The 24,212-nt window shown below is 38.3% G+C and overlaps 4 protein-coding genes across 4 annotated transcripts; all 4 read left to right on the forward strand.

Annotated features, from left to right (window-relative positions):
- The first annotated feature begins 59 nt into the window (after window positions 1-59).
- LOC141598569 (uncharacterized) lies at window positions 60-3,669 on the forward strand. The gene is made up of 8 exons (XM_074418250.1): window positions 60-449; window positions 847-905; window positions 1,250-1,549; window positions 2,338-2,395; window positions 2,621-2,745; window positions 2,961-3,023; window positions 3,113-3,237; window positions 3,348-3,669. The coding sequence occupies exons 1-8, from the start codon at window positions 359-361 to the stop codon at window positions 3,499-3,501; spliced, it is 975 nt and encodes a 324-aa protein (XP_074274351.1). The 5' UTR covers window positions 60-358; the 3' UTR covers window positions 3,502-3,669.
- A 732-nt stretch (window positions 3,670-4,401) lies between these two features.
- Window positions 4,402-9,406, forward strand: LOC141598567 (regulator of G-protein signaling 1). Its single transcript, XM_074418249.1, has 11 exons — window positions 4,402-4,657; window positions 5,490-5,610; window positions 5,718-5,781; window positions 5,887-5,971; window positions 6,132-6,205; window positions 6,824-7,015; window positions 7,355-7,440; window positions 7,593-7,831; window positions 8,400-8,524; window positions 8,619-8,740; window positions 8,835-9,406. Exons 1-11 carry the CDS (start codon window positions 4,407-4,409, stop codon window positions 9,039-9,041), a joined length of 1,566 nt encoding a protein of 521 aa, XP_074274350.1. The 5' UTR covers window positions 4,402-4,406; the 3' UTR covers window positions 9,042-9,406.
- Window positions 9,407-9,512: 106 nt separating this feature from the next.
- LOC141598570 (very-long-chain 3-oxoacyl-CoA reductase-like protein At1g24470) lies at window positions 9,513-16,764 on the forward strand. Its single transcript, XM_074418251.1, has 4 exons — window positions 9,513-10,855; window positions 16,016-16,085; window positions 16,188-16,420; window positions 16,471-16,764. The coding sequence occupies exons 1-4, from the start codon at window positions 10,230-10,232 to the stop codon at window positions 16,487-16,489; spliced, it is 948 nt and encodes a 315-aa protein (XP_074274352.1). The 5' UTR covers window positions 9,513-10,229; the 3' UTR covers window positions 16,490-16,764.
- Window positions 16,765-19,002: 2,238 nt separating this feature from the next.
- On the forward strand, window positions 19,003-22,073 carry LOC141598571 (very-long-chain 3-oxoacyl-CoA reductase 1-like). Its single transcript, XM_074418252.1, has 3 exons — window positions 19,003-19,848; window positions 20,040-20,109; window positions 21,553-22,073. The coding sequence occupies exons 1-3, from the start codon at window positions 19,211-19,213 to the stop codon at window positions 21,805-21,807; spliced, it is 963 nt and encodes a 320-aa protein (XP_074274353.1). The 5' UTR covers window positions 19,003-19,210; the 3' UTR covers window positions 21,808-22,073.
- The last annotated feature ends 2,139 nt before the right edge of the window (window positions 22,074-24,212 follow it).

Consider the following 24,212-nt stretch of genomic DNA (forward strand, 5'->3'; position numbering starts at 1 on the left):
TTGTTTACGTTTTGTATTCATTATAAGAGTTATTTTAATTAAAGGTCAATAAATGATTGAGACGGGGAGTCGGGGAGTACATGTTACTCATAGTTGAAGTGTTTTTCTCTTCGATGCTATATTAGCCCTTGAGGCCTAATCATTTGTTTACGTTATATATATATTTTTTTATAAGGATACGTAAACAAATGATTGGGACGGAAGGAGCATATGAATATCTAATTTGTGTTCCTATTATAGCAAAATGGATTAATCTCATCTCATGCAAATAGCAAGTTTACTCCTTTATCTTAAACTCTTAATCATCTTTTTCCTGCTTTAAGTGTAGTTTACATCTTTTTGATGAGCTAAACTGGAAATGGTTCTTCTCACTGCACATAATTTTTGGTGGAGAGTTTCATGTAACAGCTTAATTACCAAGACCCACCTTGGAAATTATCTTCCATTCAGTTAGTTTCCTTTAATCTCTTGATTTTCTTACTTTAATTGCCAAATTTGATGAAAATATATACTCGCTCCGTCTCATTCATTTGTTTACCTTTTATATTTATCGTCAGGTAAAGAAATGATTTGGACGGAGGGAGTACTAACCATATTTGGTTTTATGCATGTAATTTGGAAAAATTCTTAGTTACATCGGGTATTCGGGTGTACCACATTATCGTAGATTATGCTTTTAATTATTTACGGAAAATGCTATCAAATTCAGCATTCTCATTGGCTTTGTATACGATGACGTGATATACCCGGTGTAGGCATGTAGTTCAAGATATGTTGAGACTTCATTGGATGATTTGATTAGTATATTTTGCCTTTTGTTGTTCAAAAGTGATCATCTTTGATTAGGTGGAGACCCATTCAAGCGTTTTGGATTAGTGGATAATGTAGTCTTGCAGTTAAATCATGTAAGATTGAATTTTGAGTAGTGAGTTTAAATTTTCATGTATTGAATAATTGAAAGTATTACTCCCTCCGTCCCGTTCATTTGTTTGCCTATTCCTAATTGGGGTGTCTCAGTCAATTGTTTACCTTTTTTTTAGGAATGCCTTTGATGGGCAATTTGATCATCCGCACTCAATTTGGTCCACTTGTCATCTAATAATTGGCCCACTCCTTTTTCCTTGCTTTTTGTGCCAAAACCAGAAGTAAACAAATGACCGAGACGGAGGGAATAATATTTATTTGGGAATGTATTTAGTTGAGGTTTTTAGTATGATTAAATTAGTTGACTTCATTTTTGCTTATGAAGGAAAGATGTGGAACTAGAGTAGTGGCGTTTGCTAGTCGAAAATCAGCGAAAAAACTACGGCGAAATAAGGAACAGCAGAATGAGGTGGTACTGCAAAGTATTAAGTCATTAGATGATACCAATGGAGTGGACAGTAATCTGTCTTCAACGCGTGATGTAGTTGATGAAGACTTATCTTTTCTGAATAGCAAAAGCGAGGCTAGTTCAGTTAGCAATGTCATTCCGTCGAGGAGGGCTGTTCTTCAAGCTTGTATTTTGACTTCTGGGTTGATAGCTGCTCTAGGGTTTGCAATCCGGCAGGTTACTATTCTTTGAACCTTCTTGTCCCCTTTTCTAGGAGATGCTTTCTACGAGTATAGTTATTTATGTACGATAGTTTGGTTCTTTCATTACATTGTCTAGTTGATATCATGCATTTGAGGTACTTATGTGAGTTCCGAATTACGGAATGAAACCTAAGAGCTCTAATTTATGAGTCATGAGGACTACTGTTGCCAGTTGATTGATGATGTGATCTCATAGGGACGATAGGGCAATTGGCTGATCTATGTGTAAGAACTTGGGGCCTCAGGATTTTCGTAAACTGAACTTTTTGTGTATTTGGTGCTAATGGAATTGAGATGTTTTTAACAGAAGAAATTTCTTGATCGGAGAGCTGGTGTATCTATGGAACGCTACTCGTTCTCTCATTCATTTATAAGAGTTGAAGGGCGTATTTCCTGTGGTATATCTTACAACGAGTATTAATGAGCTGAACTTGAACTTGAACTTGAAATTTCTTTTGTGAATTCATGTTAGTGTATTATTATCAGAGAATCTAACATCTTAATGCGCCATCGATACATTGCTTGCTTGGTTCTTAGCAGAGGTTATTTCTAAAGCAAGTTATGTTCAAATTGTTGAATCAATTAATTACCGCTGAAACTATGTGTAGTTTGTTCGTTAAATAAAGCATGCATTTTTTTTACTGCCTTTCTCTTGATGTTTTGATGTCTACCAATTTCTTATGTACAAATTTGGTTTTATGTTTGTGTTATCCCATTGGCTCGTAATCCCGTGTTTCTCTTTCTCGGAACAAAAATGTTTAGATATCACCTCTGGCATCGGAAGCAGGGTTGCCATTCTTTGACTGCTCTCAAGTGTCCTGTAAGTTGTATGTTCATTGCCTTTTCCCATGTTATACGATTTATCTAGGATCTCGGTGAATCCAGCGATCTGCACCTGAGAATTAGCGTAAAATTTCAGCAAAATGAATGTTATGTGCTCACAACTTTCACATTCGAAGGAATAAACTAATAGCTTACCCGATCTGATTTCGAGGTTTTTGGCATGTGTGTTTCAAGAGGATAACTTATTTCTTGTCTCCTGCAGTTGGTTTTGAGGTTTGGCATCTTGAGTTGATTGCAGGTTTGGTTGTGTTAATATCCGTATCCAGATATACCTTACTAAACACCTGGCCAGATTTTGCCGAATCAAGTCAATCAGCCAACACGCAGGTACTCCCAGTTCTCTCTAGAGAAAAAGGACTATTTTTCCCGACAACATTGTCTCGTTACACCTCAATGGCTCCTAGAAATGAAGTGCAGTCAGTTAATGAGCCATTTGCTTAACTCCATCATAAAGAATAGCGAGTTTTGTAAATCTTCGTGACACAATTAAATCATTCCGAGTTCTGCCATTTGTTTACATTTGTGGTGTTCTCTAAATACAGGTCTTGACGTCCCTACAGACCTTCGATTACCCGATTGTTGCATTTCTTCCCGGTATTAGTGAGGTTTGGATGAACAATTCTTCTTCATAAAGATCTTGCCATACTGTAAACAAATTGAATCTCTGACCCTACTTTGGTTAATTTGGTATCAGGAATTACTTTTCCGAGGTGCGCTGTTACCTCTTTTTGGCCTGAACTGGAAAAGTGCTCTAGCAGTTGCAGTTGTTTTCGGAGTTCTACACTTAGGAAGTGGCAGAAAAATCTCCTTCGCCATTTGGTAGATACTGTCATTATCGTGTTCTTTTTGGCATAATTTCAATCTCGTCTTACATTTTATGTTCTTAAATTTCTAATGCTGAACTTTGGATGCTCTTTTCATGCTGGTAGGGCAACATTTGTTGGGCTTGCATACGGATATGCAACCATTGTAACTTCAAGCGTTGTCGTGCCCATGACAGCTCACGCTCTGAACAATCTTATTGGCGCGGTTATCTGGTATCAGACATCAAGATCATCAAAACAAATCCCTGAGATAAAATAATTTGGAGTGACATTTATAACAGATTCACTGATGTTCCACTGTAATTCGACATCCGCATTCTGCATGCACTTTGTACAAAAAATATACTGGTTTCTGACTAATATGAATGATTATACTACATTTAAGGGCGTAAGGCGCTACCAAGCTACGCTACATCCTTTTCAATTAGTCTACCGTGTCATTGTAGAGACCCCTTAAGGCCTTAACCTGATTCCAGCCTTTTTTTTTCTCGCGGATCCTAACTGAAAGACGCTAGACTTGTAATACAGTCATGGTTTCTGATAAATGTGAAGTTGCAGGAAAAATTTGCTCAGCATCTTTTGATTACCAGCTTTATTAAGCCTTATTCACATTAAAGTTGGTTAACTGAACTATTTCTGTATGAGGCATTTTATAATTGGAGCCTAGTTTGGAAATTCTATATTAAGCTCATCTCGGTTGAGAACATCTCCATTCGATTTAGTTCAACCCGACTACAAACTATTTGATTCACATCAGAAATTGCCCTGGTAAGTAATACTCTCCAAAATCCAAATAGTTGTAAGAAAAAGTACTACAGATAGTACTCCATAGCTCATTTGATAAGTGGTAATAAAATATTCGTTCACAAAAAAAGCGGTATTAAAAGTAAAAATAAAACAGGAAAATATAGAAAATAAAGGAGTGAGTCCAATGAGAGTATAAGTTTATGTTATTCTGGTTCATGAGTTTCCGTTACCCGTCCATTTTTTATCTACTTTCAGGTGGAAACAATGGAATACCGAATACGTAGTCTCATATAAAACACGTAACAGAGCATATTTACGAATGACATTATAACCCGCTTTTTAAAAAAAAAAAAAAAACCGCTTTTTTATTTAGTAAACATTTTGTACCTTTTCAGTGTGATTGGTCTCATCATTCTCATGTCATTGGTCAATGGTCAACACTACAATTTGACTTCTTTGTCAGAAAATCTAATACTTCCATCATTTACACTAACAATAATAACTGTTCAACAAACTACAAATACTCAACGACATCGAGATACTATTTCATATACGGATTTTACTAAATCGTACACGAAAAAAGTCGAAAAAATGGGAAGATGTTCAGTAACAGGAGGATGCCCAAGTGACTATGTTGCCATTTCAATATCTTCCCTTTCTTTCCTTATGTATGTTACCCCAAAGTTTCTTCCTTTTTTAAATCTTTACTCTTATTTTGATGAATTTTTTGTATGAATTTGCTCATTTGGGATGTTTATGTGGTTTAATTAATGTAGTTTTGGTATGGGTTTGTTGTGTAATGTCAATTTAATGTTAAATTTTGATGAATTTATGTGAAAGTTCTTACCTTTTCTGCAATTGATGTGTTAGATTGATTAGATTGTTTAATTAGGGTTTAATTTGCCTAATTTTTATGTTTGTATATTTGTTACTCCGTCCCAATCATTTGTTTACATTTGATTAAAATGCTCCTCAAAATAGAAAAGGTAAACAAATAAACGAGACGAACGGAGTGCATGATAGTGTTATTCAGATTAGATGATAGTATTAGTGCCTCCATTTTAATGAAAATCCAATTTTAGTATCCAAAGTTCGGATCTTTGACAAAATCTAATCCCTCCGTCCCAATCATTTGTTTACCTTTATTAAAATACCCCTCACAATGAATATAAAAGGTAAACAAATAGACGAGACAGACGGAGTGCATGATAGTGTTATTCAGATTAGATGATAGTATTAGTGCCTCCATTTTAATGAAAAATCCAATTTTAGTATCCAAAGTTCGGATCTTTGATAAAATCTAATCCCTCCGTCTCAATCACTTGTTTACCGTTGATTAAACTACCCCTCACAATGAATATAAAAGGTAAACAAATGATTGAGACGGAACGAGTACTACATTATGTCAACAAGAGTCAGTGAGATTCAGTTCAGTTATCACTGTTCTAGTTTTCAGAATGAAGATTGTATTTTGCTTCATGAATTTTCTCTTTTGGATAGGCTTCTTGCTCGTTCGGCATTTCCGTTTCTGATTTACAAGCTATCAATTCCTAAAGGCAGTGCTTTTTGGATTCCTGCTATCCAAATTGTTGCTAGCTTCAATCTTTTGGCATCTGTTGTGGTAAGCACGCGTCTTCGCAAAAGAGACCATCTCATACAGCTTACAAGAACTCACTGCTTGCATTTTACGGAGTAATTGCTAATTTGTTAAACGTGATTTACTTGTAGATGTCAGTCAATCTGATTAAATTTGAGAAGAGACATTGGTGGCAGTCATGTTATGTATGGGCAGGTAGCTCTTCACTTATATCGAGTTCAGTTTACTCTTTACTTACCATTGCTGTGATTTTCTGATATCAACCTGCAACTTCTACTATTTTCGGGGTCTTGCGTACAGTTTGGGCTGAAGGACCTTTCGGATTTGGGATGCTGCTCAGCTGTCGCATAGTACAGGTCTATCATCTGTATTTTGTATTTGTCAAGTAAGTCGAAGTTAAGAACACAGAGAATAAGCTCTTACGGTTAAAATTTGCAAACTAGCTGTTAAAGAGTATATTTTGTACCGTAAATTGGCTAGGTCCTACATTGGCCTTTATTACGACAACTTATCTAAGTTGATTATCTGAAATTTATCTACTGTAGGAAGCGGCTACCAGCAATAAGATCACGGTTTTTTCTACCACTAATTCTTTTACCATGGATTGCAGGAGCTACGTGTAAGTGTAGCGGTGTTACTTGATTTTTTTCTTGTAGTAGATTATTAAATTATTTGTTCTTCTCTCCTTTATTACACTTTTTTACCAACCACTTTCTTATATATTTTACTTGGTTTACTTTTAAGGCATTCCGGATCCTTAATTCTAATTCGGTTTTCAAAATCGTTTTAATCTTTTCTCTCGATTTAAATTTTAAGTTTTTATAAAAGAAATCCGGAATTCGATTTTAAAACCTCTAAGTTTACCTTGACTTTCCATTACATTTTCGCTCTCCCTTTTGTTTTCCATTTTCCCTTTTCTATTCGCATTTTGAGGTGTGCGTTCACCCATGGACAGTTCTAAAGGATGATTCATGTCAGCCGACCCCAAATCATTTTGGGATTAAGGCTCTGATGTTGTTGTTGTTGTTGTTGTAGTAGATTATTAAGCTGCTACTGGGTACAGCGTGAATGTGGTTTTCTTGCTTCCGTATGAATCTCATTTTGCTTGATTAAATGCATACAGATTAGTAGCATAAGTCGTCATAATAAGGCTAATGTCCGTCCTCACGTATAAGTTTTCCTTGACTAGATTTGCTTATGTTGATATGTATCTGTGTCTCGGATGTCTGGTTTTCAGGTATACATATCAAGAAACCATTGAACCATAAATGTCAAATGAATGTTCAATGGACCATTCCAGTGGTGTTTCTGCATTCTCTTTATGTTGTTATCTTGGTTGGCTTTACAAGGTCTATTCAGCATGTCGATTTTAGATTCCATGAGCTAAAAGACCTCTGGCGTGGAGTTCTCGTTTCTTCGATTTCTGTTGGTATGCTCTTTTATCATCTTATTACTATGCCTTTTATTCAACCATCACCTTATGTCATTTAAACCGATTTTGCCATTTAAACCGAGTTGAAATGACTTTGGATTTCTTGTTAAACCGATTTAAACCATTTAAACCGAGGCAAAAAAGAAATCGGTTTTAATAAAAATCTACAACACATGACTTTGGATTTCTTGTTTTTCACAAAGATTTGCCATTTAAACCGAGTTGAAATGTTTATTCGTGTGAGCAATATTGAGGATCCACATCTCCCGTGTTATTAAATCGACTTTATGCTTATAGAATAGTCTATTAAGTAATTGTAATCTACTTGTCACTCAGGATTTTGGGTGGTTGCTTATATTTTGAATGAAATCCATGATGACAAATGGCTTCAAGTCGTCTCCAGATTTCTCCTTGCTCTTATGGTAAGCATTTTAAATGATATTCATGCCCGTCATCCCTAAATCATTTTGGTATCAAGGCTGTTGTTTTGTTGGTAGTTTTCAAATTTGAGGTTATGGTAAAAACTAAAAAGCTGATTCTTTTCTTTGCCTTTGGTTGAAATGATGGCTCACAGGCAAGTACGTTTGTATTGGCATTCTTCTCTTTGTCCAGTTCGCAACCACTTCTGTCACAAATTAGCTTAAGGATCACAGACCGCCCGGAATTTGAAACCATGGGTCAGGCTCTAGGAATTTCCGACAATGGAATTGCATCACAAAGAGAACAACCAATGTCCGCACATTGCGATGAGCCTCTCGAAAAGCTTCTTTCGAGCAAAAAATTTCGCCATTCCTTCATGGCTTTTGCAGACAGGTTTCTTAATCTTTTTAATGTTCTTTTTTTTTTTTTTTTTTTTTAATGACAATGCTGTGGAGATACGGTAGACAGTCCTCGGGTTTACTTCAGTTTGTGGATACCATTCTTAAAATGCACTTCTGAATAATGCTTCAGACGGGCCTTTTTGGTCTGAAATAACAAGACGGGATTTTGTAACCATTTTACAGTTAAATGTGACCACTATTGAAAAACCAGTTACCATAAGCTGTAACACTGCCTATACCATTGTGGTTACATTTAACTATAAAATGGTCACATATGCGCGTCTGAAAAATAAGACGAAAAGTGTCCGTCTGAAACAAGAATTTGCCATCTGGTTTAGACTGAGTTCAATCTAGGTAAAACCTGAAGTACGGTAGAGGCAGAGCACTTGCACTACCTTTTGAGCTTTAATACTGTTGCGTTCAGGCCTTCAGGTCTCGTACCTTAGACATGTGGTTATGCTAGATCGACTCCCTACCACATGATATACGGAGAAATTAGGAAGGGTATTCTTTAAAGCACCTTTTGAGGAAACTAAAACATTTTTCTTCATGAGATGCAGTTGTTGGGCTGGTGAGAGTGTACACTTCTATGATGAAGTCCTAGAGCTCGGAAATTTACCTACTGATGATTCCGTCAGAAGAATCTACATGGCAAGACACATTATTCAGAAGTATATTGTTCCAGGTTTAAGTATCTGAAACTTCTTTTTCCTGTTATTTTCGAGGAGGCTTCTCTGAAAGCATCTTAGAATTTGACTTGACGGAATTTTTCATGCCAGGCGCTCCAATGGAAGTGAATATATCTCACCGGTGTCGGGAGCAAATCTTAAACACTATTGATCTTTCCCACCCCAATTTATTCAAAAGTGCTGTCATTGAGTTGTTGCATTTGATGAGAACCGTAAGTCACATTCCGGCCTTTCAATCAACAAAGTCGAGAACAAACAAATTTCTCCAAGTCGGAACTTTGAACTAACAACTAATTTTCTTTGAAGAATTTGGTTAGGGATTATTGGTCATCCACATTCTACATGAAATTTAGAGAAGCAGAAGGGAATGCCGATGATCTGGAGCTGGTTACGACTTGGAATGTCGGTCCAAGGCTCAGTTATGTACAAGCGGCTGATGACCCTTTTCACCAAAACCATCTCGTACAGGATCCGAGTCACAATGGTCATGAACAAGATATATTGCCATCATGATCTCCCCATCAAGATTGGACCATTCTTTCTGTCTAGCCACACAAACTTATATAAGACCGTCTGACACGCGAGAAGTACAAGGATTTTGGTTTGTCTCATGAAAGACTCACCAATATATAGTTTGAAATTCTGAGGAATTTGAGCTACTTGGCCCATCTTGCTATTCGACCTACATCTCGAAGGACTACTGCCGGAAGAAAAAAAAAAGGGTAAAACTGGTGCTTAAAGCTTCACATGTCTCAAAGACATAAACTTGTGTTGCAAGGTCAATCCTTCTCCGCGAAGCGTGGTTAGTTTTTATCTAACTTGTATTCATACTCAGAAGCATTTTTCGACATAAATCAAAATTCGAATTCAGTGCATTATTAACTCTCTCTTATTTATTTTTCATTATATCATCTCCTCAATACATAAACTTGGTGCTTGTCAAGTGCCAAAAGTCTTCTTCATGATGTCTTATATTGACTTAGTAGTCAGTCGATGCAATTCTCGACGCAATTATCATTATATGTCATTTTTATGTTTTCTGATTACGTACATCTGTGGTCCCTTCAGACACATTGGTCCTATTTTTTCTAGTAAATACTGAAGACTGAAGTTATTCCCCTACAATAAATTTATTGCTCAAATTATATGGTCTCTTTTTTCATGCAAACTGTTAACCAACTCCCCTATTTATGAAGATTGCTACAACTTTTCTGGAGTTTTCTTAAATGGTGTTGAGACTTGAGAGGCAAACAAAGAGGCTAAGTTGAAAACAATTACCGAAAATGGGTCCACGTAGGACAGAAAGAAAGTTGCCCAGTCGCACAACGACTTCAGAGCCTAGTCGTCGCGTCGCCCTGTGGTTGAGCGACTTGAGCCAAGTCGCTCAACTAGAGGGCGACTGGCATCTGAAGTCGTTGTGCGACTGAACGACTTTCTTTGTGTCCTTCATGGAACCATTTTCAGTAATTTCTTTCAACTTAGCCTAAAAAAAATCACTTTTCTTGCCCTACTTATTTTTGTATATAAATGCAGAGTACATTATTTCAGTTTCAGTCCCATCAAAAAGTTACTTAAACCAGATTAGTAGGTTTTGATGTGATTAACATCACTAATCAACCACATGGTAGGGTTCATCATCATCATCCCATAATCTCCTTATATGGTGAACTAGTAACACTTCATTAAAACTAAAAAAACACCATGCTTTTAGCTTTCAAAGATCCTCTATGGATTTCCTTCTTTTATTACATAGGTCTTTTGCACATTGTCATGAACTTCGTCTCCGTCTTGAAATGGGTATTTATCGCGTTTCTTAAACCCGCGAAAGACCTTAAGAAATCATATGGTTCTTGGGCACTAGTTACGGGCTCAACCGATGGGATTGGGAAGGCTTTCGCCTTCCAACTCGCTTCCAAAGGCTTAAACCTCGTCCTCGTGAGTCGAAGTTCCCTTAAACTCGACTTAGTCTCGACCGAGATTAAACAAAGGTTCCCTCATATTGAAATCATTACGATGGCCATCGACTTATCAGAAGGCATGTCTTACATTACCAAGGAAATTGAGAGGGTTGTTGAAGGGTTAGATGTGGGTGTTTTGGTGAACAATGTCGGGATATCGTACCCTAAACCGATGTATTTCCATGAGGTTAGTGAAGAGGTTTGGATGAAGGTTATAAGGGTAAATGTGGAAGGAACAATGGGAGTTACTAAGGCAGTTTTACCAGGGATGCTTAAGAGAAGGAAAGGTGCAATTGTTAATATTGGCTCTGGTGCTTCTGTTGTTGTGCCTTCTCATCCTCTTTATGCCATTTACGGTGCTACTAAATCGTAAGTTTTATCCTCGTTAACTCGAAATTGTTTACTCATCTTATATTCAGTATGTTCCGATTTTAAGGGCATAATGTTTATTACTTGCATGTTACATGCTAACTCCATACGAAATTACGGAGTACATATTTTTTTTTTTTTTTTTTTTTGGTGACGAGGGAACTATAAGACAATAAGACTTGAGAAGAATGAAAGGTGTAACTTTTATTGACAGGTGAGATACATATTTATAGTAGAACAAGGTAAGCTATTTTAGGAGAGGAGCCTATATACAATCACCTAATTGATACAATTAGAGGAGTAATAAAGTCTTTGCTATATTTACACATATTTGACAGCTATTGTGATTGATTATGAATATTTGATTTGATTTGTGATATGGGAATATTATCTGTGGGAGTATTGTTAACACGCCCCCTCAAGTTGGACGTTCTTGTGATAAGACCAAGCTTGTCCCGTAGTTCATGGAATTGTTGTTTGTGCAGGGGCTTAGTGAGGATGTCAGCTAGTTGGTCTTTGCTTGCGATGTGAGATATACGTATCTGACCAAGTTCGAGTTGTTGCTTGACATAGTGGAAGGAGATGGCCATGTGCTTCATGCGCGAGTGGAAGACCGGATTTTTGGCGTAGAGAGTAGCGGAAATATTGTCACGAGAAGATGGCGGGAGGTTGGAGAACTTTGATATTCACTCGGATAAGAGATTGCGAGCCACGGGTCTCCGTTGTGACGGAGGCGATAGCACGAAACTCCTCGCTTCCGTTGTAGAGAGAGCAATTCCTTTTTGTTTCTTGGAGGACCAGGCAATTGGATTTCTTCCAAGATAGGCAATGTAACCGGTAGTAGATATGTAATTGTCTTTGTCACCACCAAAATCGGCATCGCAGTAGGCATGGAGGCAAAGAGGCGTGTCTTTATACAGTTGAATCCCGTGTGTTTGTGTTCCTTGAAGATAACGAAGGAGACGTTTGAGGGCTACCCAGTGATTGGAGGTAGGATGATGAAGAAATTGAGCTAGGCGGTTGACCGAGAAGGCAATGTCAGGCCTGGTGAGGGATAAATATTGAAGGCTCCCTACTATTGCTCGGTAGTTAGACTGGTCGTGAATAGAGTGGTTGTCTTCACGAGTAAGTGGCGGAGATGTTGCCATGGGTGTTGTATTTGGTTTGGCATCGGCCATCTTGTATTTGTTTAGAAGGTCATGAATATATTTTGATTGGCTTAGGTGAATTCCGAGTGTGTTCGGAGTGACTTCGATGCCTAGGAAATAAGATAGGGGTCCAAGGTCTTTTAATGAGAATCTAGTAGAGAGCTTAGTGATAAAGGTTTGGAGGTGCGATGAATTAGGTCCAGTAATTATGATATCATCGACATAAATGAGCATGTAAATAGTGATGGTAGGTGTTTGTAAAATAAATAATGAGGGGTCGGAAATAGATTGTTTGAAACCGACTGAAGATAAATATGTTTTAAGTTCAGTGTACCAGGCTCGAGGAGCTTGTTTCAGTCCATAAATTGCTTTATTTAATTTACAAACAAAGTCAGGATTATTTTGATTAATAAACCCGGGTGGTTGAGTCATAAAAACATTGTCTGTAAGAGTGCCTTGGAGAAAGGCATTGTTAACATCAAGTTGTCGTATAGGCCAGTTTTTGGTTACAGCTAGAGAAAGAATAAGACGAACCGTGGTGGGTTTTATAACTGGACTGAAGGTTTCTGTGTAGTCAATACCGGGTCTTTGATGGAACCCTTTTGCAACTAGGCGAGCTTTGTGTTGCTTAAGTGTTCCATCGGGATTGAATTTGTTTCTAAATACCCATTTACAACCAACTATATTCTGAGCAGCCGAGCGCGGAACTAGTGTCCATGTTTTATTGCGGGTTAGCGCATCGTATTCTTCCTGCATGGCTTGTCGCCAATGAGGGAGTACTAAAGCTTGTTTTATTGTGTTGGGAAGGGTGGTAGGTAAGGTTGATTTAAGAGCGAGTTTTGCATATTTTGGGTTTGGCTTACGAATATTATTAGCAAGACGAGTTGTGATGGTTTTGTCCGGTGGAGGCGGTTTGGTTTGTGGACGGGAGGTGCTGGGATTTGAGGTAGTGGAGGTCGTTGTAGGAATGGTGGTAGTGGGTTCGATGGGGTTGGTAGTTGAGGAGGGAATTGCGGTTTCAGTTGGTGTTGAGGTGGTGTCAGGCTGAGTGTGGGAGGTTGTCGGCCGACGAGTGTAGACAAACTGAATTGGTCGTGTGGGACGGGGCTGTTGTTGAGAGGAGGGTGACGTTGGTGGGGGGTAGACGGGGGAGAATGTGGAGGTTGAAGGTCGTCCACTCTTCAGTCGTGGGAGAGGGTAGTGATGTGGTGGTGGTGGTGGCAAAGGGATAAATGTCCTCATAAAATTTTACATGGCGAGAGGTATAGATACGATGAGTTTTAGGATCAAGACAGTGAAAGGCACTTTGAGTGGTAGAGTATCCTACGAAAACGCAGGGAATGGAGCGATCCTCTAACTTGTGTTTGGTGTAAGGTCTTAGCCATGGGTAACATAGGCAACCAAAATTGTGGAGGTGAGAATAGTCAGGTTGTTTGTTGTGGAGCATAAAGTAAGGAGACTTGCCTTGGAGGGACCTTGTGGGAAGTCTATTAATAAGATAGGTAGCGGTGCTAAAGGCGAATGGCCAATATTTAGTGGGTAAATGAGCGTGTTTGAGAAGTGCTAAGCCCGTTTCAACTATATGACGGTGACGTCTCTCGGCATATCCATTATGCTCGGGAGTATGCGGAGGTGAGGTTGAGTGTGAAATGCCATTATTAAGTAGAGTTGTGTTTAATTTAACATATTCGCCTCCATTATCGGAGAAAAAATGTTTAATTGGTTTGTTGAAGTATTTTTCAACAATTGCTTTAAATTGAAGGAATACTTGGTTGGTGTCGGATTTTCGTTTAAGCGGATACATCCAAATGTATTTACTAAAGTGATCAACAAATATGATATAATACTTGTAATGGTCGAATGATGGTACGGGACTCGTCCAAAGATCGGAAAACATTAATTGTAACGAGTCAGTGGTGCGAAATGAGGATTGCGAAAACGGTAATTTCTTGCTTTTGGTAACATTGCAAGATTCACAGTGCACAAAGTCAGTAGAAACAAAATTCAAATCTTTATTAATATTTTTGATTACATCATATGAAGGATGACCCAATCTATGATGTAAGGAGAGTGGTGCGAGTCCTTTGTTGACGGTGTATGCACTCGGGTTCGGTGGACACCACTCGTAAATTCCGTCTCTAACTCGGCCCTGGAGAAGAGTGGTTCCCGTTTCCATCGCCTTAACAAAAAAACAATCGTGTGAGAAAATAACATAGGCTTTATTATCGCGACATAGTTGAGAAATTGATATAATATTGCGTGATATTTGTGGAACATGAAGTACATTATTTAATTGAATACCATTAAATTTAAGACTACCTGTGTTGGCGATGGTGAGGCCGGAACCGTCTCCAATCAGAAGCTCATCAAGACCGGAGTAAGGAGAGTGGAAAGCGAGTGTATCCAGGTCGTGTGTCACATGGTGGCTGGCACCGCTGTCCAGTAAGTAGTGCGGGTTAGGAACCGAGTCACTGGACAGGGCCGCGGCATGGGCCTGGGGTTGGTGATATCGGTTTGGTGGTGGGGCAGGGAAGGTGATATTAGGAAAGAGTTTGCGGAAGATAGGGCAGTGGGCAATGACATGACCCGTTTCGCGGCACCATTGGCACCTTCCTTTGAACGGGCGAGGAGTATTGGGGTTGTGCGAAGAAGCAGTGGGTTGAGATTGGTGGTTGTAGGTGACAGAGGGTTGAGTTTGGTTGCTGTAGGAGCGGTTGTGGTGACGATTATTGTGTTGGTTTTTAAATGCATGATTGGCAGAGGGTTGGTAATGGTTTTGGGTTGCGGACTGTTTATGCGTGAGGAGTAGTTCCTGTTGCAATAATTTTTCATGGAGGGTTTCAAAAGGTATTGCTGTGTCACGATTTCGAACTTGATCGATGACGGGTTGGTAGAGATCGTAATCGAGTCCATTAAGGACTCTTGAGATTACGTCCTCAGGGTCAAGTATCTTGCCCATGAGAGCAAGTTGATCAACACAAGATTTTATCGAGTGAATGTACTCGGTAATGGTTTGATCCGTGGTTTTAGAAATCGAATCAAATTTGGTTTTAATTTGTTGTATATGAATGCGCGACGGATTAGCATAGGTATGGGCAAGTTTGTCCCATGCTTCCTTCGAGGTCTTCGCCCTAACTATTAAGGTTTGAAGGGCGGCAGAAATGGTGCCCATAAGAGCACCAAGAATAAGCCCGTCTTGTTTCAACCAAGACATATGGGTGAGGTTTGGTGTTTCTTTGTTGGCGATCGATGATGGTTGCGGCGGGAGCGGGGTTGCTTGCCATCGATGAAGCCTAAAAGGCTTAAGCCGAATAGAATATTGGTTAATTGAAACCTCCATGTGGTGTAATTAAGAGGATTCAATTTGACTACATGGTGAAGATTGGGTGCCGTAAGGGGTTTTTCGGCATCGTGAGGGTTGGCAATAAGGGTATCATTTTGAGCGTTGGTCATGGTTGAGATCGGGTGAGGGAGGTGGTGTTTTGAGCGTTTGAATGAGTTGCGTTTTGGTCGGAGTGGATTGGATCGATTGAGACTCGTGGATACCATATAAGACAATAAGACTTGAGAAGAATGAAAGGTGTAACTTTTATTGACAGGTGAGATACATATTTATAGTAGAACAAGGTAAGCTATTTTAGGAGAGGAGCCTATATACAATCACCTAATTGATACAATTAGAGGAGTAATAAAGTCTTTGCTATATTTACACATATTTGACAGCTATTGTGATTGATTATGAATATTTGATTTGATTTGTGATATGGGAATATTATCTGTGGGAGTATTGTTAACAGGAACCCGCAGCCGCTACCTTTGGTGCGCACTGGGTAAACCCTCGAGTGTACGTGATAGCCTGCAAACCACGTATACCAGGTAAGCCACCCGAGGGTGACAAGCTCGAAGTCTATTAGGCATGGACTCAGGCCAAGAATGCTCTACAAGATTTTGCTCTTGGGGAGGCTTGAATCGTCACATGTAATCGTCTCAATCTATCGTTACTCGTGTGCAGTTATATTGATCGATTCTCAAGAAGCCTGCATGTGGAGTACAAGCACTTAGGGATAGACGTGCAATGTCAGGTAAATTTACTTTCCAATAAAATCGAATATTTTTATTTTTTTACCGATTTTGTCTCAAAATGTGGTCGTAGTAACCTTTAAAATTGATTATTTGTGGCGAAGGTACCTCTTTACGTCGCAACAAGTATGGTGTCTAAGGTGGCATTAGTCAAGGGGTCGTCCCTATTTGTGCCCACGGCAGAGGATTACGTGGCAGCTGCGGTCAGGAGGATCGGGTTTGAAGCAAGGTGTTGTCCCTATTGGGCACATTACCTTCAATGGTGTGCCACTAGCTTTGTTCCAAAGGGTTACCTTGATGCTTGGAGGCTCTCTGTAGGCATTCAAAGAAGAGCTAAGTGGACTAAACAATGAGTCTATGACTTCTATTTAATGGCCTTTTAGATAGCAGTTGGTCTTTTTTATGACGATTATGTTATGACGGAGAAATTGTGACCATTTTTATGATTAAATAAGTAAAATAACTATTTATAAATTCTCGTTTATCAGATAATGATTACTTTTTATCGTTAAATGTTCACGTTTCGTCCGTCACAAATGAGAATATGTGTTTAGACTTTAGATAGAAGGTTTACCAATGTGGTTCAGTTCATCAGTGTTCATGAGGCTATCTCGGTAATTGTATATTGGTTTTTTTCTTTTGAAAAAAAAGGTAATTATATATTGTTAGCTAATGAACTCATGACCTATGTTAGTTTGACTCTTCACTTTTCAGACCCGTTTTAAGGATAGTGTTCCTCTTAAAAAAGAATTTGCGAAACTTAAGTACGTGTATGTCTAAACAGCAAGTCTCCCTTGTGACGGGTATATCCGTTACAAGCTTGCGACGGGTCAAATACTACCCACGTGGATAAATAAGACAAAAGAATATGATACTCCCTAGACAATTTGCTTTTGTCTTATCTCTCTATGTGGGTTGTATTTGGCCCGTCGCAAGCTTCAACGACCCATTTGTGATGTCTAAAACCATGTTGCTCATTAATGTTGTAAGCTAGCTGCCTACTTTGTGTTTAGGTAATTTAGCTCATCAACCTTCAACGACCCATTTGAGGTCCATGAATAACAAATTGAGTTAGCTTAATTGATGACCTAATAATAATAATATGATTATAATTATAATGATTCAGATGAGATTAAATATTAAGTTAATGAATGTATAATTCGATTTTTTAATAACTCGAACGTAAAATTATAGTGCCAAGCCTAACATGATTAATTCAAAATGAAACTTCATAGAAATTTTTATTATGAGCTATTATTAATAAAGGAGCTAAATTCAACTCTACTTAAATAAAATACTAAAACATGTGCAACTAAATCTACAAATAAAAACCATCTTCATTATTGACTAAAAATTAAACCATCTTACGCCTCTTGTTAAATTCAACAACGGGCCTGGGCCACACCCAAACGGAGGAGAAAAAGTCCACAACGTAGGCCCAAGATGGTTCCACTCTAAAACCAATTGGCAGTAGAGGGAGTAGCCCCTTGCCTTATAAAGTCCTCTTTTATCAATGTGGGACAACCCTCACATGTGGGACTTTGGGTTTCTTCACACCTCTCTACTACAAAATTGATAACTATTTTATAAGGTATTTACGAAAAATAGTAGACGATTTTACCATAATAATTTATGTAAAATTGACTATTTGTAGAGGTTCATGGGAAAATGATCTAGAGTTCTAGACCCCTATATGATGATTCCAAAGATCCAATCTTTCCTATTGGATCTCCATCCTCTCACCTTCAATGTAGAGGTGACCCATTGCGAGCTTGGGTAGGGCCTGAGCTAGGCACCTAGGCTCACTTGAATATACGGTTCATGGATAAGGCGGGTTTGAGATCGGTAAAAGAATCGAACTTTTGTGGATTTTTAAAGGTACCTACCTTATACCTGCTAATTCAATGGGTCATATAAATCTTATAAGATGAGCGGGACGACTTATAAACAGTTTTACTTCCTTGTGACTTGTGGGTTTGTGACACCATACTTGTCCAGTTGTCCGACTTGTCCCCATGTTAGCAAATTAAATAACCTTCGATTTAAACAAGAAAAAAAAACAGTAAACAACCTCCAACAACTCACACCTTCATTCTCTCCCAATTAAATACTCTCTTAATTAACCAATTAACAAACTCCATCCCCTTTCACAACCATTTTTTTTGCAAACCAACTAGTCTTTCTTTCTTAAAACGATAATGTCCGTTTTAAGTGTAAAACGGATCATATACTATCCCATATAGTTAAACATAAATTTTTATTGAAGACCGACACTATCCGTCAGAAGCTGAAGACAGATAGTGCCTCTCTCACAATATGCAAGTGGGAAATCAAGTGAGAATTAAATGAAACACCCCACTTGCCCTCTCACTTGTGATATTGTGAGAGGGGCACTATCCGTCTTCAGCTTGTGACGGATAGTGCCCGTCTTCAATGAGACAAGTTGATAGTTAAATGTGATAACTGATAAGAATTTACCATTCTCCTGGACTAAAACTAAACTGGCAAAATTGAACCGACATGAATGAGTTAATGACCCAACCTGATTCATACTCAAATCCGACACCCGGATTCAAGACTCGAGTGTGAGCAGAATCTGAATTGACCCAAACCAAATATTTATTGTTGCAAAGTGATTATTATTCATAAATAACATGATAATAGTTGGCCCGAAAATGACCTGAACCCGAAATGACCCGAGCCGACCCAAAATCTTACAAACCAGAAATTGACTCGACCGAACAGTCCTGGTTCCTAACTTGACCCGAAATCTTACAAACCAGAAATTGACTCGACCGAACAGTCCTGGTTCCTAACTTGACCCCGACCCAATTGAACCGGTTACCAAGTCTACTTTAGATGTTCTACGTTTTCTCTCATTCATCAATTTAACCCGTTTATTATTTAAGACGTATCTTTATCAAAAATTTGCCGGAAAAAACAGCAAACAACCTCCAACCACTCACACCATCATTCTGTGCAAATTAAATACTCCATCAACTCTCACAACCATTTCATAGTCCTCCCTTTCCTTCCTTCCTTAAGATCCATCTCATTTCCTCATTATCGTGACGAGGGGATTACACACTGTTATCGACAATCCCACAGACCTCCATCAACAACAACAATGGCGGCCTGTGTATTCCACCAACTCATGTCCCAACCAAAATACATCATCTTTCTACTAATCCTGGGTTTCTTCACAGTTTTAAAAACCCTTTTCACTCTTCTCAAATGGGTTTACATCAGTTTCCTCCGACCCGCAAAGAATCTAAAGAAATACGGGTCATGGGCTGTAGTAACAGGTCCAACTGATGGTATAGGCAAAGGTTTTGCAATTCAATTAGCTAAAAAAGGTCTTAATCTTGTATTAATTGGTAGAAACCCAGAAAAATTAACTGATGTTACTGCAGTAATTAAGGGTAAATTCCCAAATATTGAGGTTAAAACTGTTGTTGTTGACTTTTCTGGGGATTTAGATGAAGGTGTTGTGAAAATTAAGGAAACAATTGAAGGATTAGATGTTGGTGTTTTGATTAATAATGTTGGTGTTTCTTATCCTTATGCTAGATATTTTCATGAAGTTGAAGAAGATTTACTTAAGAATTTAATTAAGGTTAATGTTGAAGGGATTAGTAAAGTTACCCATGTTGTTTTACCTAATATGATTAAGAGGAGAAAAGGTGCAATTGTTAATATTGGTTCTGGTGCTGCTATTGTTATTCCTTCTGATCCTCTTTATTCTGTTTATGCTGCGACCAAAGCGTAAGAATTACTCGATTTTTCTGTGATTTTTTCGGGTTTTTTAGGTGGTTTTACACTATTAGGGTTGTGTTTGGATCCGTTTTATAACTGTATTAGTGTAAAACCGCCTTACAGAAGACTAACTCGATTTTTTTTGAGTTTTTTTGGAGTTTAGATGTGTAAAGTTTGGTTCTTGGTGGTTGTTTTTGCAGTTATGTTGATCAGTTTTCGAGGTGTTTGTATGTGGAATACAAGAACTTGGGGATTGATGTTCAGTGCCAGGTAATAATGTTTGTTTAGTTTAAGATCATGTATGTTTTAAGCTGTTTTTGAAGACTAAAACGGATTTAGATGATGATTCATGTGAGCCGATCCCAAACTATGTATGATTATGCTGTTTCAAGCCAATTTAGTTACAGTTTCCACCTCTGAATCAATATTGGAAAGTTAGATCTTGGATGCGAATTCAGTTAAATCTAGTACTTGATGTTTGATTTCGATGTTCTGCAGACTGTAATGAAATTATAACATGATAAATAACTAGGGTTTTGCTGTTGTAGTTACAGTTTCCACCTCTGAATCGGTATTGGGAAGTTAGATCTTGGATTCAAATTCAGTTAAATCTAGTACTTGATGTTAATAAATTGGGACCGATTACTTTGATGTTTGATTTCGATGTTCTGCAGACTGTAATGAAATTAGAACATGATAAATAACTAGGGTTTTGTTGTTGTAGTTACAGTTTCCACCTCTGAATCGGTATTGGGAAGTTAGATCTTGGATTCAAATTCAGTTAAATCTTAGTACTTGATGTTAATAAATTGGGGCCGATCATTTTGATGTTTGATTTCGATTTTCTGCAGACTGTAATGAAATTATAACATGATAAATAACTAGGGTTTTATTGTTGTAGTTACAGTTTCCACCTCTAAATCGGTATTGGGAAGTTAGATCTTGGATGCGAATTCAGTTAAATCTTAGTACTTGATGTTAATAAGTTGCGACCGATCATTTTGATGTTTGATTTCGATGTTCTGCAGACTGTAATGAAATTATAACATGATAAATAAAGAATATAAAATGTAGAAGATGCTTGAACCATAGTTCTAATCTTTTACTCTGTAGCTGATATGAACCGAAAGATCAACTTGTTTGCTGCCTTGACTCTCTGTAATCCCTAAATGATGCAGAGATTCGGAATTGTCGTGTTAATTGTTTATGATCGGATTTGGAACACCTAACGTAACAGAATTTTATATTGGCCTGGTTTTCTTTTCTTGTAAGACTAAGCTACAATATGTTTTGGAGTTTTTTCATGTTTTTCTCTGACTTGTAGGCGTAGGTTACATCGAATTATTGCATTAGGATATTTTAGGGTTGGTTCATGTTTTTCTCGAGTTGTAGACTTCTTTACGAGGTTGGTGACTGACTGTACATTACTTACGGATCGCTGTGATGATATAAATGAGCTAGCTAATTTATATAGCTTATGTCTTGTATAAAACTGATGTTACTTGAACATTTCATATGAGCTCGCGTACTCGTGTCCACACTCTGATACTTCATTTTAGTCCGGATAAATAACTATTCTCGCCGGAGATGTAGTCTCATTCACTTTTTCTTCTTTCATCGTTTTTCTAAGCTACGTGACATCATTCCAAGACTGCTTATTTTTTCCATCAGTAGATTCGAGAACTTGATGATTTGAATGCATCTTGGTTACAGGTCCCATTATACGTAGCGACTAAGATGGCCTCCATCAAGCGATCATCATTCTTTGTGCCGTCAACAGAAGGCTACGCCAAGGCTGGGATCCGCCACATTGGATACGAGCCTCGCTGCACACCTTACTGGCCCCACTCTTTGCTGTGGGGAGTAGCGTCTTGCGTACCAGAGTTCATCATTGATGCTTGGCGTCTTAGATTCTGTCTTAAAATCCGGAAGAGGGGGCAAATTAAGGATTCAAGGAAGAGGGATTAGAGGAAGGCCTACAGAAGCCAGTCAAAATGTGCATCTAATCTCGGCGCAATGTTTAATTTACAGTAAAAAAAAATTAGAAAAATTGCAGGAAATAAATTAATTTCAGCTTTTTCAGTTTTTATAACCCCTTATTTCGTCATAGGCGAGAGAGCCTTTGATACACCGGGGTAGTGTTTTATTTTATGTGCTTTCTGTACTAGTGTTGATTTATGACGGAAATTTGAACTACGGAGTATTAAATTTATTCAATTAAGTTTCCAGATAAATGAATTGTGATTTTATTTCTTCTAATTTCTCAATGTTGGCAGACAATTTCAAAAATCATAGCGACGGAATTAAATCATTGCTTACAGAGCAAAAACGGCCACAAAACAGCGCGTCTTGCTTCAGACGGCTGTTTCCTGTCTGAAATAAGAATTTGCGGCCACAAAAATATATTACAGATGTTCTAGGTTAATGCACAACGGAATAACAAGATTTATTATCCGCGACTCCATTCAACTGAAACACGGATACCAAAGCTACTTCCCTGGATGTCGAAAGATGAAACAACTTGTCCAGGTAAGAACCGTATTGTTTCATCAACAGAGTCTCCGACTACCCCGAAGCTAAGCTGCACTTGAATGAGCAAGAACGAGTCCAATGGCACAGGAACCACAGATCGAGACAGCTTCACTTCAGTATTATCTCCATTTGTCATAAAACACTTTTCTTCCGACCTCTCAAATAAAACAGACCGGCAATAATCTCTGTCGTCATCAGTCGTATACTCGTACTTGCTATAGAAAGCTACAATTTTCCCATACAGACCATATCGATTTACAGTCGTACCCTGGGAGAGGAACTGAACTTTCACTTCACCCGTGATAGCGCAAGTCATAACCATGTAATTCACCGCAGCAAAGCCATTCTCGCACGCAGCTTTAACCACTGAACATAACCATCTATCATGCCATAATTTGCTCGATTTTGCGTAGCCTTTAATATATATTCGTCCCTTCACATCCCTTAGGTCAATAAAGACAGAAAAGAAATCCGGTGCAGACAGAATGCGCGAAGGGCATTTTAAAGGTATCGTATTACAACCAGACTGCAACGTGTAAGGATCCTCCTTTGTCGCCGTGAACAAGTTATAATTAATATTAACAAGTTCAATTTTTCCATACAGATTTAATTCCTCACAGTCCAGACGACCAATGAAAACGGAAAATATTTCTAGCAACGGGTGTGCAGATACAAGCATTCCGTTTGGCAATATTTCACGAGTTCTAATACCAGACTCCGTATTTCTGTCATAGGTTGAATCCATCCAGCTTACGCTCACAAGCATTTTACAATTCCGACAACTTTGCCCTACGACAGACTCCCTGCTCTCGTAATTGTGCGTCTCCACGATGACCTGTCCATCGATAATTGGTTCATTTGTAACGGGATCCCTTAAATCGAATTCTATTACCAGAGACGAATATGCTGGTACGACAACAAACTCTTTCAAAAGCTTAATTGAAGATTCAAATTTCACAATTTCCGATTCACTAGCTCGCTTTTCAAAAAGTTTACGCTTACGCCTGCAGTAATCACTGCTGTCGTAGGCTAAAATACTCCCATACATATTTACGCCTTCCTCGCTGCTGTCGCTGTCGCTTTCAGAGCATTTCATTATCTGAAAGTCCAAGAAACCCGCGACTCCAAACTTTAATGCCTTATATTGAACAGAAGCACGGCCAACACCATCGACTACAATACTCAGAACGCGATCCTTTTCAAACTCAGCAGTCGTAGCATTTTCTAAAACAACACGGCCAACGACAATAGCAGCATCAGTTGCATTATCCCTGATATTAAAGAACATCACGGGTTCTTCCATTGCGAGGACACTCCCACGGCCATTCAGTGTCAAATTACCGCGATGAAAAGAGATTACGTCTAGATGTTCGTCTCCATTACCTTTGTTATATAGGAAACATTGTCGATTTGTTTTCAAGTCCACCACGGTTATAGTACCATAAACCCGACATTTCTCGTTTCTGTCGTATAAAAACGAATTCTTGAAGACGCGGATGGAGTAAACCTCGATCATGGGTTCAGCCCTAGTAAAACTTTCGTCACTCGAAGAATTACTACGAGGCGAAACAACTCCGTTTTTCGACATGGATAATAAGTGCTAGCAAACTGTTTTATTAATCACAATATAAGGTATTTATACGAGAGCTATAATAAAATTTAAAAGACATAAAATAAAATATGGAAATACTAAAATCCTAGATTAGGGGGCGTTTGGTAAACTATTGGCCGATTTTTACCATATTTAAGGGTTTTAGTATCTTTGACCAATCAATATGCTAATTTTAGTGTTTGGCAAACAACATATTTGAGGTCAATATGATGTCTACAATATGCTGCTT

This window comes from Silene latifolia, chromosome 9 (assembly GCF_048544455.1).
Source record: "Silene latifolia isolate original U9 population chromosome 9, ASM4854445v1, whole genome shotgun sequence".
NCBI classification, from domain to species: domain Eukaryota; kingdom Viridiplantae; phylum Streptophyta; class Magnoliopsida; order Caryophyllales; family Caryophyllaceae; genus Silene; species Silene latifolia.

Coding starts and splice junctions, on each gene's coding strand:
- LOC141598569 (XM_074418250.1), top strand. CDS start 359: ATGGTTCTTCTCACTGCACATAATTTTTGGTGGAGAGTTTCATGTAAC. Junction 3,024..3,112: donor TTCTTCCCGGTATTAGTGAG/GTTTGGATGAAC, acceptor ATTTGGTATCAG/GAATTACTTTTCCGAGGTGC. Junction 3,238..3,347: donor AAAATCTCCTTCGCCATTTG/GTAGATACTGTC, acceptor TCATGCTGGTAG/GGCAACATTTGTTGGGCTTG.
- LOC141598567 (XM_074418249.1), top strand. CDS start 4,407: ATGTCATTGGTCAATGGTCAACACTACAATTTGACTTCTTTGTCAGAA. Junction 5,611..5,717: donor ATCTTTTGGCATCTGTTGTG/GTAAGCACGCGT, acceptor ATTTACTTGTAG/ATGTCAGTCAATCTGATTAA. Junction 8,525..8,618: donor TCAGAAGTATATTGTTCCAG/GTTTAAGTATCT, acceptor TTTTCATGCCAG/GCGCTCCAATGGAAGTGAAT.
- LOC141598570 (XM_074418251.1), top strand. CDS start 10,230: ATGCTTTTAGCTTTCAAAGATCCTCTATGGATTTCCTTCTTTTATTAC. Junction 10,856..16,015: donor ATTTACGGTGCTACTAAATC/GTAAGTTTTATC, acceptor ACTCGTGTGCAG/TTATATTGATCGATTCTCAA. Junction 16,086..16,187: donor GGATAGACGTGCAATGTCAG/GTAAATTTACTT, acceptor TTTGTGGCGAAG/GTACCTCTTTACGTCGCAAC.
- LOC141598571 (XM_074418252.1), top strand. CDS start 19,211: ATGGCGGCCTGTGTATTCCACCAACTCATGTCCCAACCAAAATACATC. Junction 19,849..20,039: donor GTTTATGCTGCGACCAAAGC/GTAAGAATTACT, acceptor TTGTTTTTGCAG/TTATGTTGATCAGTTTTCGA. Junction 20,110..21,552: donor GGATTGATGTTCAGTGCCAG/GTAATAATGTTT, acceptor TCTTGGTTACAG/GTCCCATTATACGTAGCGAC.